The sequence below is a fragment of the Mustelus asterias genome, chromosome 8 (genome assembly GCF_964213995.1).
Source record: "Mustelus asterias chromosome 8, sMusAst1.hap1.1, whole genome shotgun sequence".
NCBI classification, from domain to species: Eukaryota; Metazoa; Chordata; class Chondrichthyes; order Carcharhiniformes; family Triakidae; genus Mustelus; species Mustelus asterias.
Window position 1 is genome coordinate 65,399,549 of NC_135808.1, and position 17,695 is coordinate 65,417,243.

At 40.0% G+C, this 17,695-nt stretch overlaps 1 protein-coding gene across 4 annotated transcripts in view; it reads right to left on the bottom strand.

The window, feature by feature from the left end:
• dnm3a (dynamin 3a) overlaps nt 1-17,695 on the bottom strand; it is a 258,801-nt gene that overhangs the window by 201,184 nt on the left and 39,922 nt on the right. For all 4 annotated transcript variants that reach the window (XR_013498526.1, XM_078218075.1, XM_078218073.1 and 1 more), the window contains exons 2-3: nt 17,515-17,588; nt 15,645-15,794 (exon numbers count right to left, since the gene is read on the bottom strand). Coding sequence is in view for 3 of the 4 variants with exons in the window: in XM_078218075.1 (XP_078074201.1) it covers nt 15,645-15,794; nt 17,515-17,588 (224 nt within the window). In the remaining variant the exon portion in view is untranslated. The remainder of the gene's footprint in view (nt 1-15,644; nt 15,795-17,514; nt 17,589-17,695) is intronic.

Below are 17,695 nucleotides of genomic sequence, written 5' to 3' on the forward strand. Positions count from 1 at the left end.
ATACAGTTTAATTTAAAGGAACTCAAAGGTGGAATACATGCTTCACACAGTCTGCTTCCTGATGCTAAGTGGACAAAGTTGCTGCAACTCAAAAATGCCCCCAAAATGTTTTCAACATTATATTTTGTGCCTATTCCACAAAACTATTGCAGGCTAAGTGATTGATCCAGTCTTCAACCATTGTCCAGGTAAAACACTTCCAGTTGGTGCTGAAAGCTTAGCTGATCTTTTCCCTCTTTTAGGCCAGGTTTGCTAACAGTTATAGGAACTTCCACAGCGACCTTGCAATTTTAGCTGTCTGCTCAATGCAGAGGTTTAAATTCGGAATGGCCACACTTTGCGGTGTATTTATCCACCAAGGTTTTAGGAGAGCTTTTAATACACTTTAACTGACATTAATCACAGTTTAAGTCAACAGTGTACTTTATTATTGCTCTTATAATGTGGGGTCATCCACAGGACATTAAGATTCACATACTTATGTTGATTAATGCAGTGGAATAATCACTATCCACCAGCTCAGGTTGATACGAGTTTAACAATGAACAGGACAGTCATTTTAGCTATAGCAGAATCTTTTATGTCTTGCACTGGGCTTGAATTCAGCTCAGAATCAGGAAGCAAAACTCCCCCATTTCTGCCTATTAGAAATTATAAATATACTAATACATGTGACAATAATAAATAAAATAAAATCAAATGAGGGATTTAGATGGTTCAGTGACTTAGAGATTGGGCTTTCACCTCGAGGGCATGGATTCAAATCCAACTCAGACTGATGGGACAACAGTGTTCTCTGTCTAGACTTTAGATTAGTTGATTTTATTTCACTAATGGAGCATCAACTGAAATGCTGCCCCAGAAGATGGTCAGTGGTGTAAAAGGAAATGTATTACTTTAGTGCAATAGTGGAGGGGCTTTGAAGCTGAGATTTAGGCACATTCATTAGGGCAGAGTGAAAAGAACTGCAATCTGTATCAATCTGTGCTGTGCCTGACCCAAGAATGCCTGATCCTGACTCTAGACACCCAAAGGAAATATGTTTTCCAAGCAGCAACACCCCACACCTTGGCCAATATAGGTTTCACAAAACAGCTTAAAGTTAAAAGACTACAAGTGCAAGACTACCCACAATTTAGCAACCTGAGAGGATAATAAACAAATGAAAATATTGTACTGTTGTCGCACAGATTAGCTTTGTCATACTGATTTAATGACTCTTTTCTGTGTAGGTGTTCGGGAAAGCAAAGTTCACATCTGAACTAAACTCAAAATAGTCGGCCAGCAGGAACACTTAAAGAACACAGAACAAAGTAAAATACAGCACAGGGACAGGCACTTCAGCCCTCCAAGCCTATACTGATCATGATGCCCTAACTAAACTAAAAAAAAACCTTCTGCCCTTACTCGGACCATATCCCTCTATTCCCACAATATTGTACCCATCGAGATGCCTCTTAAATGTTGCTAATGTTGCTAACTTGTGAACTTACATCCAGTTTTAAACAGAATGTGCACACTAAAATAACCTTTTTGTATTGTAAAACAAATTTGAAATTAAAGTGAGAAAACCACAAAAGCTTATGTATAAAACCTAACGTAGGAAATTGTTGGTTGAACTGTAATGTTACAGAAGTTACAAGGTGACATAAAATTCAAGTGCATCAACCTTTAACTTGATGTTTGAAAAATCCAAATCTTTTATTCATCTCTACAAGTTTCTCTGCTATTCACTTTTTCTGCTCTAGTTAATCTATATGGTTAGCAACATTGTTAAGTGTAATGTTCGGAGCATAAACTTTTAAAATACATTGAAAGCAACAAATGTCAATATGCAGATATTTGGAAGATAGTTAAGAATCATTTTTAAAATGGTCATAAATGCTACTGCAATTATTTCATTTCACATTTCACTTCATTCGTGTTTTATATTATCCATGCTATTGCATAATGCCCTCACTAACAGCACTGTGGGTGTGCCTATGCCACCACCTTTTCAAGGGTAATTAGGGACGGGTAATAAATGCTGCTCTAGCCAGCAACTGCATCCTGTGAAAGACTTTGGAAAATCCATACAGAAGACAACATTCAAAAAGGAAAGTACATTAATAGCAATTTTGGTGCTGTGAAGAAGGATCTTTCACATCTGTATTATATCATTATCACATCATTATTTACATTTCTAAGACTTTCTATTGTTAAGAGCAGAGCTGACAGTAAATTCCGGGTTACTCCAAATCCCAGAAGGGAAACTTGAAATAACTGCCGTCAATTATATTTTGTGATTTGTTATAATGTGAGGAACAATTTGAAATCCTGAGGGTGATGTCACAGATATTTTGTGATGATGTTAAATAAAATAAATGTTTATTAAACAATAAAATAAACACTAACAAAATCAACTAGAAGGTCACATGACTAAAATTATGGCTATCCATAGTATCACTAGCTTTACCCATTCCCAAACACCTTTATTTCACTACATTCACAGCTAATGCTCCCAACCTCCAAAACATCTTATAGGTATTTTAAAATTATAAAATAATCCAGTAATAGTTACCACACCAAGCAGTTATATCTCTTCAGGGTTATTTGTGAGGTAGAACAACCAACTGATTTTCCAAAGCAGGCTTCCTTCACACATGTGGCTTGCTGGGAGTTAAGACAGCCATTTCTGCCGTGGGCTGAGATCTCAAACAATTACCCTTGCATAGTTTGACAGTTGGAATGCTTCTTGTATACATTTTTTTCCATTTGATCTTTCTTTATCTTAACTAACCTCTTCAGAAGTCAGAATTACCTTAATTTTGTGAGTCTATCTTTGAGCATGTAAATGCAAAGTTCAAACCTTGTCTTGGATTTCTTTGATATTTTCATGTCATCACTATTTTTCCTGACACGATAACACAGGCAGAGTTATTTTTACTTTTAATTTTAGATGATGCAAGAATATAACTCCTAACATGGAACATAAGACTTTGGAGTAGGTCAATTCTACCCTTCAAATCTACTCTAAAATCCGATAAACCATGGTTGATCTGGTTGTGGTTTCAAGTTCATTTTCTTGTCTGGCCCCATAACCCTTAACTCTCTAGTCTATCAAAAATGGAACTCGGTCTTGAATAAGTTCAATGACCCAGCCTCCAGTGTCTTCTGAGGAAGGGAATACTAACAACCCTCTCATTTTTAAACAGTGTTCCTTCGCTCTAGCCTCCCCCATAAGAGAAAACATGTTCCCAGTATCCACCCTATCAAGCCCCCACAGGATCTTACATATTTCAATAATATCACCTCGCATTCTTCTAAACTTCAATGGGTAAAGGCCCAACCTGTTCAACTTTTCTTCATAAGTCCTTCATCCCAGGAATAGGTCGACACCTAAATATGTTTTATATTTTTTTCATTATAAAAACAGAATGAGCTTTCAGAAGGACCGGAATTACATAGAATTAACAGCACAAATACAGATCATGATACACAACTAGTCTATGCTCATGTACTTCACACAAGCCTCCTCTCAATCCAATTACCTCTTCCTACCCTAATGCATATGCAGCAAGCCCTCCATTAAAATGCAGCCCGTTTTCTATATAGATACTTCTGCCTCTGCATTAGCTTCTTAGTTTCTTTCAGTATCTGTAAGTGCAAACCATCTGGAGCCAGGGATTTTGTCTTTCTTAAATCTGGCTAGCATTTCCATCTCACTTTCTATTCTATTCTATCCAACTATTGCACACTCTTGACTTCTTCTACAGTTATCATTTACCTCTTTGTTAGACTCTTCAGCGAAAACTGAGGCTTTTCTCCTTTGAATTTGGAATTATGAGTTGGGCCATTTCATGTTACAATTCCTGCTTTGTGTTTAAACCCACATGCACATGTTATTTGAGCCCAGGGAGTCAGGATTAAGCTGGAATCTGGGCCGCCTCCTCCTGATCAGGCCAGAAGAGGGGACTGTGGTGGGTATATGCCAAGATCAGCAGGTTAGAATACAATTGGTCCAGCTCTGAACAGGAGTGTTAGGCACCCTCACCTCTCATTCCCCACACACAGTCACCCCCATGCCCATTTCATGCCTTACATCCTCTTCATGACCCTTCAAATCTTCCTTGCTCTTTATACCCAATCACCCAGCATCCATTATAGACAGAATTCATCCCCCCAAGTCCTTAGCACTGGGAAGTCTGTAAAATGCTCATGAAACCATCAAAATGGACAATTATCGAATCAAACTCTACATGAAAAAAAACTCTGCTTCGGAGCTCATTATTGATCAAACACAGAGCCGTTCAAATGCCAGGTGAAATAACTTACTCTTCTTAACTGCTCATAAATGCCAAAATAAACAACCATTCAAAAACTACTTCAAAGAAACATAATCCTATACTAAATGATCATAAAACTGTCAATCAATGTTCACACTTCCTTTGACAGCTGTACAAACGCCTCCAACTAAATCCATTAGTGGGTTTGTAACTCAGTCAAGCATTCATAATAAGATTCTAACTATGTCAACAAAACCTCTGGAGCTGAATAGAATTAGCCTTTGAAACTGACCAAACTGATTTTTTCAAAGGCTTGACAGTTGTCTGGACTCCAAATCAATGTAAAAGTCAAAGCACAAAGTTCAGATGATCAATATTGGATTCTCAACACTTGAATGTATGAGATTCCTTTATCCCTATAGAAAATACTCTTACATATATGAACACTTACACAATGCTGGTCAATTTAATGGTTATTTACTTTTTAAGGACAGAGTCTTATGATTAATCATGCAATAAAACAAACTAAGCTTATCATACAGCATCTAGTTATCACATTTGAGTTGGCAACACCTTTTAAATTTGTCAAAAGATTTCTAACACCACAATAAGCTTTCCCCAAGGTTCATGAACTGTTTGACTTGATGTCTTTCACACAGGCTTAAGGAGCCCACCCACCTTGAAGATCTCAAACTTAGGGAAATTCATGACAACATGACATCAGTTTATGCAACTCTACTTTCGATCTCTGATGATGAGCTAGAACAGTGCTTCCAAACTATTTCTCATTTAAGCGCCTGAAAATTGGTGTGACCCCAGATGCCAATAAAAACAGAACAGCATTAGAGTAACATTTAGCATTTAATTATGAAAGTTGTATCTTAAAGATAATCATACAATATATCATATACATGTGAAAACCTGTGTTTATAAACTATTTGGTGAACTCACTGGGCCTCAAGAGACACATGGTATGCATGTTGCAACATTGCCAACTTTTGAGAGACAATGTCGTTGACACTGAACATCTAATCTTCGACATGACATCCAGGATTGGTTGATATCGAAATTTGATGTGTTAAATTCAGCTTCTCATAAAGAAGCACTGGCAAAAGGAACCACAACTTTCAATCCATATGGTGCCATGTCAGGATAGTTAGACTTCACACTGAATGAGAACTCTGTCAGAGAAACTCTGGAAATTTCTTTTTGCAAAAATCAATGATGAAATTTCAATAAGCAGATCAATTTCAGTTGGGGGCAAATCAGGTCTTCAGGCTGACACTGAAAACGGTTTTGGAGCTGATTAAACTTTGTCACATAAAAATCAGGGAAAAAGGGTGCAAAGTGCAGCACCAGGCAGCTGATATGATCGGTCTGCATGAGTGGGATGTTTGATTTCACTGTCAATTAAAATCTTGGGAAAGAGTCATAGTTCAACTTCAGTGTCTACTCTTTCAAAATGCAAGTATCTTCATCAGTGCATGAATCAATTACCCAACTGAAGAATGTTTCTGTTTTTTCCTTGCATCTTTGCATTCTGTTTCTTCCTTGCATATTTACATTTTCATTTAGTTTCCCTTATATATCTGTGGCATAAGCAAGGACGTTAATCTGGTTTTGGTCACAGCGAAAATCAATTAATTCTGGGTTTTTTTGTAGTCTATTTCAAATGCAAGTAGCTGATCCCTCAGTTCAACAATCCATTGCGATACCCTTCCTCTCGACAGCCAGCAGACCTCATTGTGAAACAACACATCATTATCGGAACACGTGTCTTCAGAGTTGGGATCAGATGCAGACAATGTGGGTGAGGTACAATACACTTCACAATTTTTCACCCAGTCTGTGCATAGTTCTTTAGTTGTGAGTTGTTCCCATGAATCACGCAGCGAGTCCAAACAGCAGACTATCTTTACCAAGGCACACATATGGCCTAACATAGGTGGAGCACCATCAGTACAAAATCCAACCATGCAATCCCAGGGAATACTTTGGTCCTCCATGTAGCCCTGTAACGCACTAAATATTCCCGGTTTCTTCTCATGGTCAGGAATACTTTTCTCCCAAACAGCACACAAACATGTGTACATCATGCCTCTAGGTACTCAGCAATTTGAAGAGCAAAAGCAGAGGTGCATGGATTGCTAATCAGCTGCAATTGCCTCAGTTCTTGCTTTGCTTTACAGTGTTATTGGAGAGGGACACAACTGCAAGTCTATTTATCACTGCCTCCCCAAACACTATTTGACCCTGATGATTGGTGCAGGAATCGTGTGAGGCTTCTTTGTGCAATCTGATAAATCACCCTCAAAAGCTGTTCTTTGAGCTTGTTTGGTGATGATTAAGGCCCTCTTAAACGGAACCAGTTGCTGGGAAAGCTCCTTGTTTCGCGTATTTAGCTTCATGCTTTTGCTCCACAGCATTTAAAGACAAATGGGGATTTTAGGTTTTCTTTGAATGTGACAAAAATGCTTGTGAAGCCATACTCGAGGAAAACCTCATTGTCTTTACAAACACATTTCTTGCCTTCCTGCTTTCCATTGGCAATACAGTCAGAATGCTCGCTGCTGGAGACAGATTGAGCTGCAGATTAGAAAAGCACCAATTGGATCAGAGGTTCTGCAACTTTCTACATTAGGGTTCCTTCCTGGCCCCACCCCTTCACCCCACTCAACAGCATTGTGGGATACTGCAGGACTGCAGCAGTTCAAGATGATGGCTCACCACCACCTACCTTCTCAAGGACAATTAAGCATGGGCCACAAATGCTGCCCTTGCCAGCTCTCTCATTCCATGAACAGATTTTAAAAAAAACAACAGCAGCACCAAGCTGAGGAGAAGCCAGATGCGACCAGGATGCCTCCAAGCATGGTTCAGGTAACTTGAGTGCTTGAAGCCATATGACGCTGTAATGCTAAACCCACCCACAGCCATGACCCACAAGGTTTTCCTCCATCCTATTTAAAGTGGCAGGCTGAGTGTGCAGACCATGACAAGCATGCAATTGGTTGCCTGCCATGTCTGATGTTCCATGTAGGGGCCATTCTTTCCAAGGAGATGGACATCAACTCAAAAACATAAAACATCATGGCACACATGGGGGAGATGGACTTTCCTAATCTCTCTCCAAGGATGCACAATGCCTCTGGGGACGCTGGCAGAACCACACACATTTTATTTTGCTCCTCCGGAATCGTCCTTTTTGTGCTTAGCCCCAGAGGTTCACCATCTGTGTACAGTTGAGCAGAGTATGGAGTGTCTGACACTCTCTATGATGTGCACCTCTACTAAGACCACAGTAGATGTTATTTGCTAAGCAAGCCAAATCCCAGAGGTAAACCCTGCTTTACTGATCAAAATCCTATTTTTGTATTCATAACAAGGGTAAAAAAACTACTGATCCCAGGAATATAGAATTCCAGTAACAGTTTGGGGATTTTAAAAATTAAAAGATTTATTAACACGAAAAGAAAACATAAGCACACAAGATCAAAGTTACACAGTTAAAACAGTCTTACAAAACATTAACCACTCTCCTCTCTGCAAACGCAACCCCCCCCCCCCCAACCCGGTCAGAACACACACAATAAACACCTTCTAGGCAACATTCAATTTTATATTTTAACTCTTAATCCAGTAATATTACCCAAGGCAAAAACTGCTTTCACTTTTTAGTAAAGGTATACCGTGTAACATCTCACTCTCTTCCACACTTGTGGAAATCCAATAAAATTCAGAAAGACAGCTTTCTGAATTAAAGACTTTTCTGGTTTCTGGACGGCTGTTTCAGACTTCAAACCTTCTCTCAGCACACAGTTGTTCCCAAGATGTTTTCCTCACATAACCAACACAGTTCAGCTTGACATATCCTTTTTGCCTTCCATCTTCAATTCAATTGTCTATTGCACTTCTTTGAATTCAACTTTTCCAAAATATAAAAATATTTCATGTTTTCCTATTGCCTCTATTTAATGTCAAATAAAACTTAATAACCTTCCCTTTTTTATTTATGAAACCTTTGTAAGTTGTGAAGGTGCCTTACTCTCCTTTGAAAGTTGACAGCTGAAAAGCCATGTCCCTATCTATCTCCGAATGCAAATTTGTAAACTGAACCAATTTACCTATAAATCCACTCCATCATAGCCTCTTAGTACAAATGCATGCACTTAGTACCTTTAGCTCTTTTATCTCCCAACTCTCCAAGATAAGTTGGGGGTGATTCTCCCATCCCACTGCACTAATATATTAGTGCAGTGGGCCACGAGATTCCAATGGCGCCCAATGTGCGGGATCTGCGCTGGGCATCCCGGTCCGCTAGCTTCTCCCAGCGCCAGATTTCCACCGGTGTCACATCCGCACCACAAGTCAACAGGGAGCCGCATAAATTATGGTAATTAGCATTTAAAATATATGGTAATGTGATTAGCGGGCCCGAGACGAGAGTCTCTGCTGCCACTCTGCATATGGATCAAGGCCACCGATTGGAGTTGGTGGGTCAGCCTGTTGTGAGTGGGGGGTCGGGGATGCTGGGGCCGGAACTGCGGGGGGGGAGGAGGTTGTTGGGGGAGATCAGGGATGCAGGGGTGGGTGGAGGCTGGGCCAGTCATGGTACGGGGGCCAGGAATCGGGCCGTGGGGTGGGGGGGGGGGGCGGGATGGAGCGCCGGCATTGTGGGGGTCACAGGGTTGGCCAGCAATTGACCTGGCCAGCAATCGGGAGGCCAGCAGTGCAGGAACACTGCACATCTCGGCACTGACAGATTGGCGCATGCGTAGTGGCCTGCTGCCGACCTGTCTAGTGGGAATAGGCCCCGCGCACTGAATCCAGAAGTGAATCACATTAGTCCTCTCTGCAGTGCACAAAGTGTGGGAGATTCATTTTGAAATTCCCACTGGAAAAACTAGCGTGATTTACTCCAGTTTTCACGTGAATTCGACACTTAGAATTTTTTTGGGAGAATTCCGGCCGTTGTCTTTATTAACTTTCACCAGCTTAATTAAATCGTTTAAAAAATAACATTCATTGTTATAACGTAACCAATGATAACACTGGAATCTGTAATCAATGGTAACATATAAACCAAATGGCAAAATGATGTGGTGGTCAGCTGACTAGCTAACCCAGTATAAATAAAAAGCAGATGGGGATTGTGGGGAGCTTGTGTGGCCCAAGGCGTGGCCTGAGTGTTAGTGCAATGAAGTTTTTTTATTAAACTTTTTCCTTTGATTTACTTTCTGAAGTTAGTTATTTTATTGCTTGCAACTGAAGATCCTTACTGCCGGATGAACGTTCACCCTCACAACCTCACCATGCAACAATCCACTGAGGTGTTGTGAATTTTTCAAGTGTTCATATTTCAATGAATGGTGAAAACCTGGGAGACTCAGATATTTCCATGCACTTCACCATCCTCCTAAACCACAGGGTCTCCTGTTTCACAGTGGTCTGCATGACCATCACTGGAAGGCCATGCACAGGTCTCTCCTTGGAGCTCTGCACTCTCTTCTCCTACAAGCAGTAAAAGCAAACTTCTGAGTGCAAGAAATGGATTGTGTAGAGAGGATGGAATGGCAACATTTGTGGAGGGTCGCTATGAGGGATGTGTATGAGATAGCAATAAGACAAGGGTGGGTATCAGTGCTGGCTATTGAAATGTGAAAGTGAAGAGGTGCCTTGAAAGAGAGGAATGAGTGGGGCTAAAAGATGTGTTGGGCCAAGGAGCCTGTGCAGGAGAATACCAGAGGTCTGAGAAAAATGTTCAGTAAATGCTTTGCGGCATTAGTTGATTTTGCTTGTGAATCTGTTTAAAACAATATAAATGGCAATGTGAGTGAGCATGGCACACTGTTGTCAAGCACCTTTACAGTTTGTTCCATTCTTTTTCCCTCTTGATGATAATATTAAGTATTCTAAGCAGAGGACATTATAGTGAAAATGCATGAAAATCCATTTACATACATAATCTTGGAAACAGTAAACTCCTTTTCTGTATTAGTTGTCAAAGATTGATTTCTGAACAGTTCTAATCTACTATTAGGAACTTAAGATGAGTAAGCTACTCAACCCCATAAGGCTGAATTAAATCATGGCTGATTTGGAGTTTAACTCCTTTAGTCCATCTTTGCATTATGTCTTACAAATATCCCAACATTCACAGCATCACAGTACCGACATATTGCTATTGGTTTACAATAGTCTGGGAGAACATTTTGAATTGTGCCCACATAACTTATGTTCTATTTTTTGAATCTGGGAACACAACTCTGAAGGAAGGTTTTGTCACAGCTCAAAATTAACCATTAAAAATGCTTGATGATGTCATTTTTAAATGAAAAGGGGCAGCATGTTGGCACAGTGGTTAGCACTGCTGCCTCACAGCACCAAGGACCCGGGTTCGATTCCCAGCTTGGATCACTGTCTGTATGAAGTCTGCACATTCTCCCCGTGTCTGCGTGGGTTTCCTCTGGGTGGTCCGGTTTCCTCCAGGTGCTCCGGTTTCCTCCCACAGTCTGAAAGATGTGCTGGTTAAGTGGATTGGCCATGTTAAATTGCCCCTTAGCGTCAGGGGGACTAGCGAGGATAAATGCATGGGGCTACGGGGATAGGGCTTGGGTGGGTTTGTGGTCGGTGTAGACTCGATGGGCTAAATGGCCTCCTTCTACACTGCATGGATTCTACGATTCTGATAGTGTGGCTTTTGCCACCTAAAATGGAGATGGCCACTCACTTTTCCTATCTAAATTAAGTAACTGAATGTTTTACACCACTGATTCCAACTGCTTACTTCCTCACATATATCCTGATCTGGATATTTAGTCCAATTCTTAGTTAAGAGTGACTCATGTTGCACACTGATGTTGCCACAGACCCTGGTATCTGGTGTCCAAGATTTGAGTTAGTGACACAAGTTTTCCAATCTTTCTTCCAACATTTACTCAACACGAGTTTTAACTTCATTAAAAAGTAAATATTCTATCCACCATGGTTAGATGCATCAAGGATTCATTTTCTTTTTTAAAATTTAATTTTAACTCGTGTCAGGGACTAAGACCTCAATATATTTTTATAATATGTAGAGATGTCCACATGGCTAGTTTCTAAAAGTTTAAAAGCTGGACAAAGGCCTTTTAAAATGGCCTTAAATTTATGTCTGTTACTCTTGACCAAAAGGAGCTATCTGACAGTTTCACAGAAACCTCCACCTCTAAAGCAACACGAACGAGACAAAGTTCAAACAACCATACAAAGGCCTTTCACGTTTCATATACAAGGCCTGGCCAACCGGGGCATATTCATCTGCTAGGGCAAAGGACCCCGCAACCTTCCTTTCAAGTGATTTGGACATTTAGCAATCACAGGGGGGCAAGCAAAGGGATGCACACACTTTGTCAAAATCAGAGTGGAGAGGTGAGAATCATGTGACATGAACTTCTAGCTGTTGGAATCAGTTATATTGCCTCGCTGTACTGAAAACACTGTCTTCCATCTTGCCATCTGCAAGCAGCAGCCAGAAAAGGGGCTCTGCCCAAACTGAATATCTGGCCTCATCTACACTATCTTGACCAGAACTCCTGTACCATTGCCTATAAGACTGATTCATTTGTGTGTGCCTATCTCCTTGTGTGAAGTCAATTTTACTAGAAAAGTAATTATACAATATTGGTTTTCATCCTGTTGACCTCTGTGAAGGAATATTTCATTGGACTTTGATTCTGGACTCTGGGCTCGCAGGAATTAATAACTGTGTGATTTTTGCACTGGAAAGCTTTCATTTCTCTCTTCCTCTTTAACTGTACGAGTTCAAAGCAGGCAAAGTTGCTGCCCTCCTCCCGCATTTGAGTTTGTGCAAATAAACTAAGCGTTTGAGTTCATCCCATCTGGAGTTTGCTGTGGGGTCATTAATAGAAGATTGAAATGCACTAAAATTGAGGGATTGGAAAATATGCCACTGCTTATAAAATCAAAACCACCTTGCTGTTTATGATGGTGGCAAAAGGAGAAATCAGGGCTGTTTAAATTAGTCCCCCCGTCCTACTGTCTGTAACAATAGCTTTGAATTAAAATGGGAAGCTCTCCTTCCTCACTACACTTCAAAACAGAGGACGACAGATTGTCTATTGAAAAGTGACAAATGCCTGGGATCAGAAATGAATTATGAAGAAGGTATTTTAATGAGTGGAAAGAAAGGTTTATTTAAAACATTGACATGACAGTTGAGTGAATGGCATAGATGATTATGTACTCTGATTATTTAGCCACTCTGAAAATCCATTTTTGTTCAGTAAGGAATAAAACCAACTCTGGGAAGAAATATATTAAAGAAGTTGCAAATTCAAATATTAGCAACTTACCTCCCAAGTATAACACTGAAGTGTCTCAATTTGCCTAAACAGTCTTGGTTACTATCGCATGTAAAAGAAAATGCTGAAAAGGGTGTACAGTAAATTCTCACTTAAAGTTGCATTTTCCCATTAAAACTAATGTAAAAGCTGCTAAGGTTCTGTCGGACATTCCTCAGCAGGAAAAAAAACATTAAAACATTATACCCTAAAATACTTTACATTGCTAAATTCCTGTATCAACAAATGAAATATCTTTTAAAATAAATTCAAACATATAATGTAAACCTGGTAACTTTCTACTTACAAAAGCTCCCATTCGCTGCCTATCCTGTTTCCTGAACATCCCACTGGCCACACATCCCACTCTCTGACCCTGACACTCTCTGGTTTGGGGCCTCTCCCATTGAATAACTCATCCTCTTGTTGTTGACCATCTGACTCGCAGCTTCATCCGCTCCTTCTTACCTTCTCACAAATCCTTCCTCTCGCCGAACCTCCAGCTCTCCCACTCTCCCACTTACCGGTTCCCTTTTTGAACCCTTGCTGTGAGCTTCGACAGTCAAAGTTACTCCTCCTGCGTCTCAGCTGTCTAGAACCTCTCACTCAAGTTGAGGCTTCAAGAGAGGGAAGCAGCGAGTGGAAACATTGAAAAAAACATAGACTATAACAGCCCCAGCTTGGCACTTCAGCACCGCCGGGACCCGCACTTTCACAACCCCGGGGCTCCAGTTTCAGGTCAGATCTGGAATTTGAATGGGAACGCAGGTTCAGGAAAGGAAATTGCAAGCTGGAGAGTTGGGGAGCAGGGGGTTCAGCGAGAGGGTGAGTCAGGGAGTGACAGAACCTGGCGAGCAGAACCTGCACAGGTGAGCACAACCCCCAGTGGGGAAGAGGATCATGCCCATACCATGGCACTGCCCTCCAGTGCCAGGAGGCAGTTGGCGCAGGGGGCGGGTCTCTGTGGGGGTGGTGGGTCTCTATCTTTAATGAGCCCAACCCCACCAGTGTGACATTGTGGGACCTACTCTTTAACTTAGTTTTCTTTACTAAGGGCTGAGAAATACAACAGAGGAAGTCACCCTTGGGACTGGTGGCTTCCACCCCGTTTTTCAAGCCTGCTGCGACATCCTGCAAAAAAAATCAGAAAATTCTGCCCCTTGTCTATGTATGTTTGTACTGTGCCCCTACTTTATAAAACTTCAGATTTCATTTGCTTTTTTACAACTTTAAAAGATTAGTGTAGCTGAAGTCCCAAGTCACATTGCTTCCTCATTCCCTTTAAAGTGTTACCATTTAATGTACATTTCCACTCAATTCTGCTCAACATGAATCACTTTGAACGTCTCTGCATTTTATTTGACCTGAAACCCATGTGCTCAAAGTCTGTGTCACTGCCCTCTTCAGACATGCTCCCTATTTTTCTGGTGCCTGCAAATTTGAACATTCTACTACCAAAACCCAAATCTAAATGGTATTTTGAGAGGAATAATTAATTGCAAAACAAACCATTATTTGTCTTACTGCACTCCAAAAAGTATTCAACATCCAATTGTCAATGGTAAACATTTTGCCTATTATGGCGATACTGTGTCTTATGAAATGTATTTGTGTCATGTTTCTTGTGAAGGGAATGTTTTAAACTTCAGCTCTGATTACAGTGTCAATTTGTCTGCTCCAGGAAGCCTAATTCTGGGAATGTAGAATAACTGATCCTGGATATTGGGGTGGTTGCTTTAATCTGAGCCAACGCAGTTTAGATTACTTTTCGGGTTGTCGCCTGGGGTTTCAGAGTCTAGTTTAATCAGGTTGATTGACAAGAGAGATTCATGTGAATGGGCAGAATGAAGCTTATAGAGAAAAGAGCAGGTAGTTGCGTGCTTGGGTCCACCAGAAGCAAGGAATGTTATTCTCTCTCTCTCTGGATAAAGCAGTTTGGGACCTGCTAGAAAATAGGTATCTCTCTCCAGAGGTGCTCTGGCGGCTGGAGGACTAGCAGCTTGTTACCAGCATATAAGCCTGCTTGTTGTTTGCTAACTGGTTTTCAAGAATTTCTGAATATTGCTTAAAGTGCAACTAATAGAGATAGGCTGGCAGTTAAGAATTATATCATGTTTAAGTACTTCAAGTACTTAACATAGAAAAACTACAGCACAAAACAGGCCCTTCGGCCCCACAAGTTGTGCCGAACATATCCCTACCTTTTAAGCCTACCTATAACCCGCCATCCTATTAAGTCCCATGTACTCATCCAGGAGTCTCTTAAAAGCCCCTATTGAGTTTGCCTCCACCACCACTGTGCTCATTCTTTTTGTTATAATTAAACTGTATTGTTAAATAAGGTTTGTTTTGATAAAAGCTTTCTAATGAGTCAACAGAATCACACCTGGAGTGAAACACCTTATGCTCATACTAATGCCAAAATTCTGAACAGGTCCCTAACACTACGCTCCTCCAATGCTGTGCTATCAGAGCTCCTCAGAGGCAATATGGAGCCTAACACTTGTTTGCTCAAAGTTCTGTATCAGTGATCTACATCCTTCACCCAAGGTACACATGTAATATGCATTTAGCAAGATCTTGCTTGTGAGCTGCATGTCTATTGAGCCCTATTAGTTTCGCATGCATTGAGTCGTGTTTTGTCTAGGTTTGCCAACCCAAATTTTCCATTTCTTTCTACAGTCCTCCAATACCTACCAACTGTGTGATGCTTTAAAGTTGAATAATTCAGTTAACACTCCAGCAGTTTTTTAACCAACATCCCTTCAGATAATACAAGTAGCACTAACCCTTCTTGAATCTTTGATGGGCAATCTCAAATGCAGATACAGCCTCTGTTTCCAGTGAGTTCTAAAACAACCTTGTTCTTTTATAAAAACCAGAACAAACTAATCACACCAGTTTAGTTTCTTGCATGTACCACATCGCTTGCAAACGCCAAGATCTCTTTCACGACTGGCATCAAGTGTCATATGCAATCAGTATACATCTATCAGACAATACAAGAAAGCAAAGTTCTGTTCTGTCTTGTTTTTACCATTTGGCGAATAAATTCTCAGGTTGATGGGTATTGATGAAATCCCTTTGTTCGTTCCTGTTATCCTGTCCGTTTCTACTTCAATCTCATGACGCATTTCTTCAAAATCAATAAACTTCTTTCCTTTACAATGTAGGAATTCAGCATATTCTAGAACAAAGGGAAAAAAAAATGACTAAACAAAATTAACGACAATTTTGGGAGCGCTTAGATTTTTTATACATATAGGTTACTTTTTGAATTGTTTCTCAAGTAAATAAGAAAATAATCCAACCATTTTAATTATAAAACTTTTTTTTGACAAAACTCGCAATCACCTGTTAGTTGCCACAGAACTGGCCAACATATTGGAAAGTACCAAGTCTTAGGTGAGAATTAAGATAATTTAGAGCAGTTAATGTTATGTCAATTATCTCCTTCAATAAAGAGACAATTGAGGAATGACATTGTAGACGAAAGAGTCAAGATATGATCAATATTTCCAAGAAACTTGATGGTTCCTCTGTTGCTGTGGTCAAGGAATAACATCTAAGAAAAGCAACTAGATAGGGTTGACAAATAAAGATTTGGAGATGGGATGGATTAGATCACACTTGACTGAGTTCAGTCAAATAGTCTGCTGCCATGTTTTCGATGAACTGCTACTTGAGCGAAAAGCCAGTCTTTGTGGCCACAACAGAATTGTAACAGTGAGTGAGAGTTTGAGTAAAAGTAGGAAATTGGAGGATGGAGCTAACTAAACCTACAGAGATCACTAAAATTGACCACAACTGCTGAAAAAAGCTGCTCACATCATATAGCAGTTATAACATTGGAAAAAATTACAAATCAATTCAACCAAAGGATATTCTTAATATCCTACAGGAAGAGAAAGTGACATGGTTCCATGCAAAATCTGTCAAAAGAATAGGCATTCCAAAGATTTACTTGTCTGGGTTAGCTACTTAATACAAGAATAGTCTCTGTATTTAAGGCCTCCCTACTCTTCTTCCAGTTGATGTTTCAAACTTTAACAATCACCAAAAGCTTGAGAAGAATCTGCAGAAATAACAAGCCACTTTTGTCTCGTCTCAGATTTCAAGTTGCTGCTTTAACTCAGTTACAAGACAGCTTCAGTCAAAATTATGCCCCAGCCCTAGTCAATACTAGCAGAACAAGTCATCTGTCTCCCAAATTTGGACAATGAAGAACTAAGCCACATACAAACAGGTACTGTATAAATTGCTCAGCTATGTGTTGAACTGTAGCTGCTAAATATTCACAAGCAGGAAGCAACTGTGGTCAGTGATATTTGAGCAACTGAAGCTATTCAAGCGAAACTGAGTCACAATCTTCAGAGATACAGGTCAGACCAGTTCACTCTCATAATTGGAAACACAACAATAAATGAATACTACAAAAGTAAACGTTAACTACAGAGGGACAGCTTAGTGATTATTATTGTCTGGTTTGAATTCTATTGTAAAATGTTATATGTATCTGTTAAATAGTTGTATGTTTATCATTTTAGTATAAATTCACAAAGTGTAAATCAAGATCGGATGGTATTATGCACTTCTGCTCTTTGAAGATGGATGTAATTTCCGATGGCAGTGCATGACATTTAATGGCAAGGTTTTCTTTCTGTTTCCTGGGCTCATTTCCAGAAACATGTCTTGATATTGGAGCCAGTAAAGATATTCAAGATCATTTACCTACAAAATAACTTAAAGAGTCAAAGCATCCGGAGCTAACATTCCTCACCTTGATTAATGCAATGGGAGCCAAAAATCCTATTCTTAAATCCGAGTCACTCACACACCAGGGTCTTTTTGACAAATAATTATGAACTTCACAACCTATAAAAGTAATATTCACTACAATACAGTACCTGTGTTAGAATTAACCAGCTGTAAAACCAGAGGTCGTCTGGTTACAATGCCTGATCCCCGAGGAAGGAAATCTCTATTGGAGGAAAAGGGGGAAAAAATAAAATTAAGGACTTGTTTTCACTAAAGCACAACTATCTTGGCTCGAACAAAGGTTTGTGACAACTTTTATGACAACCATTA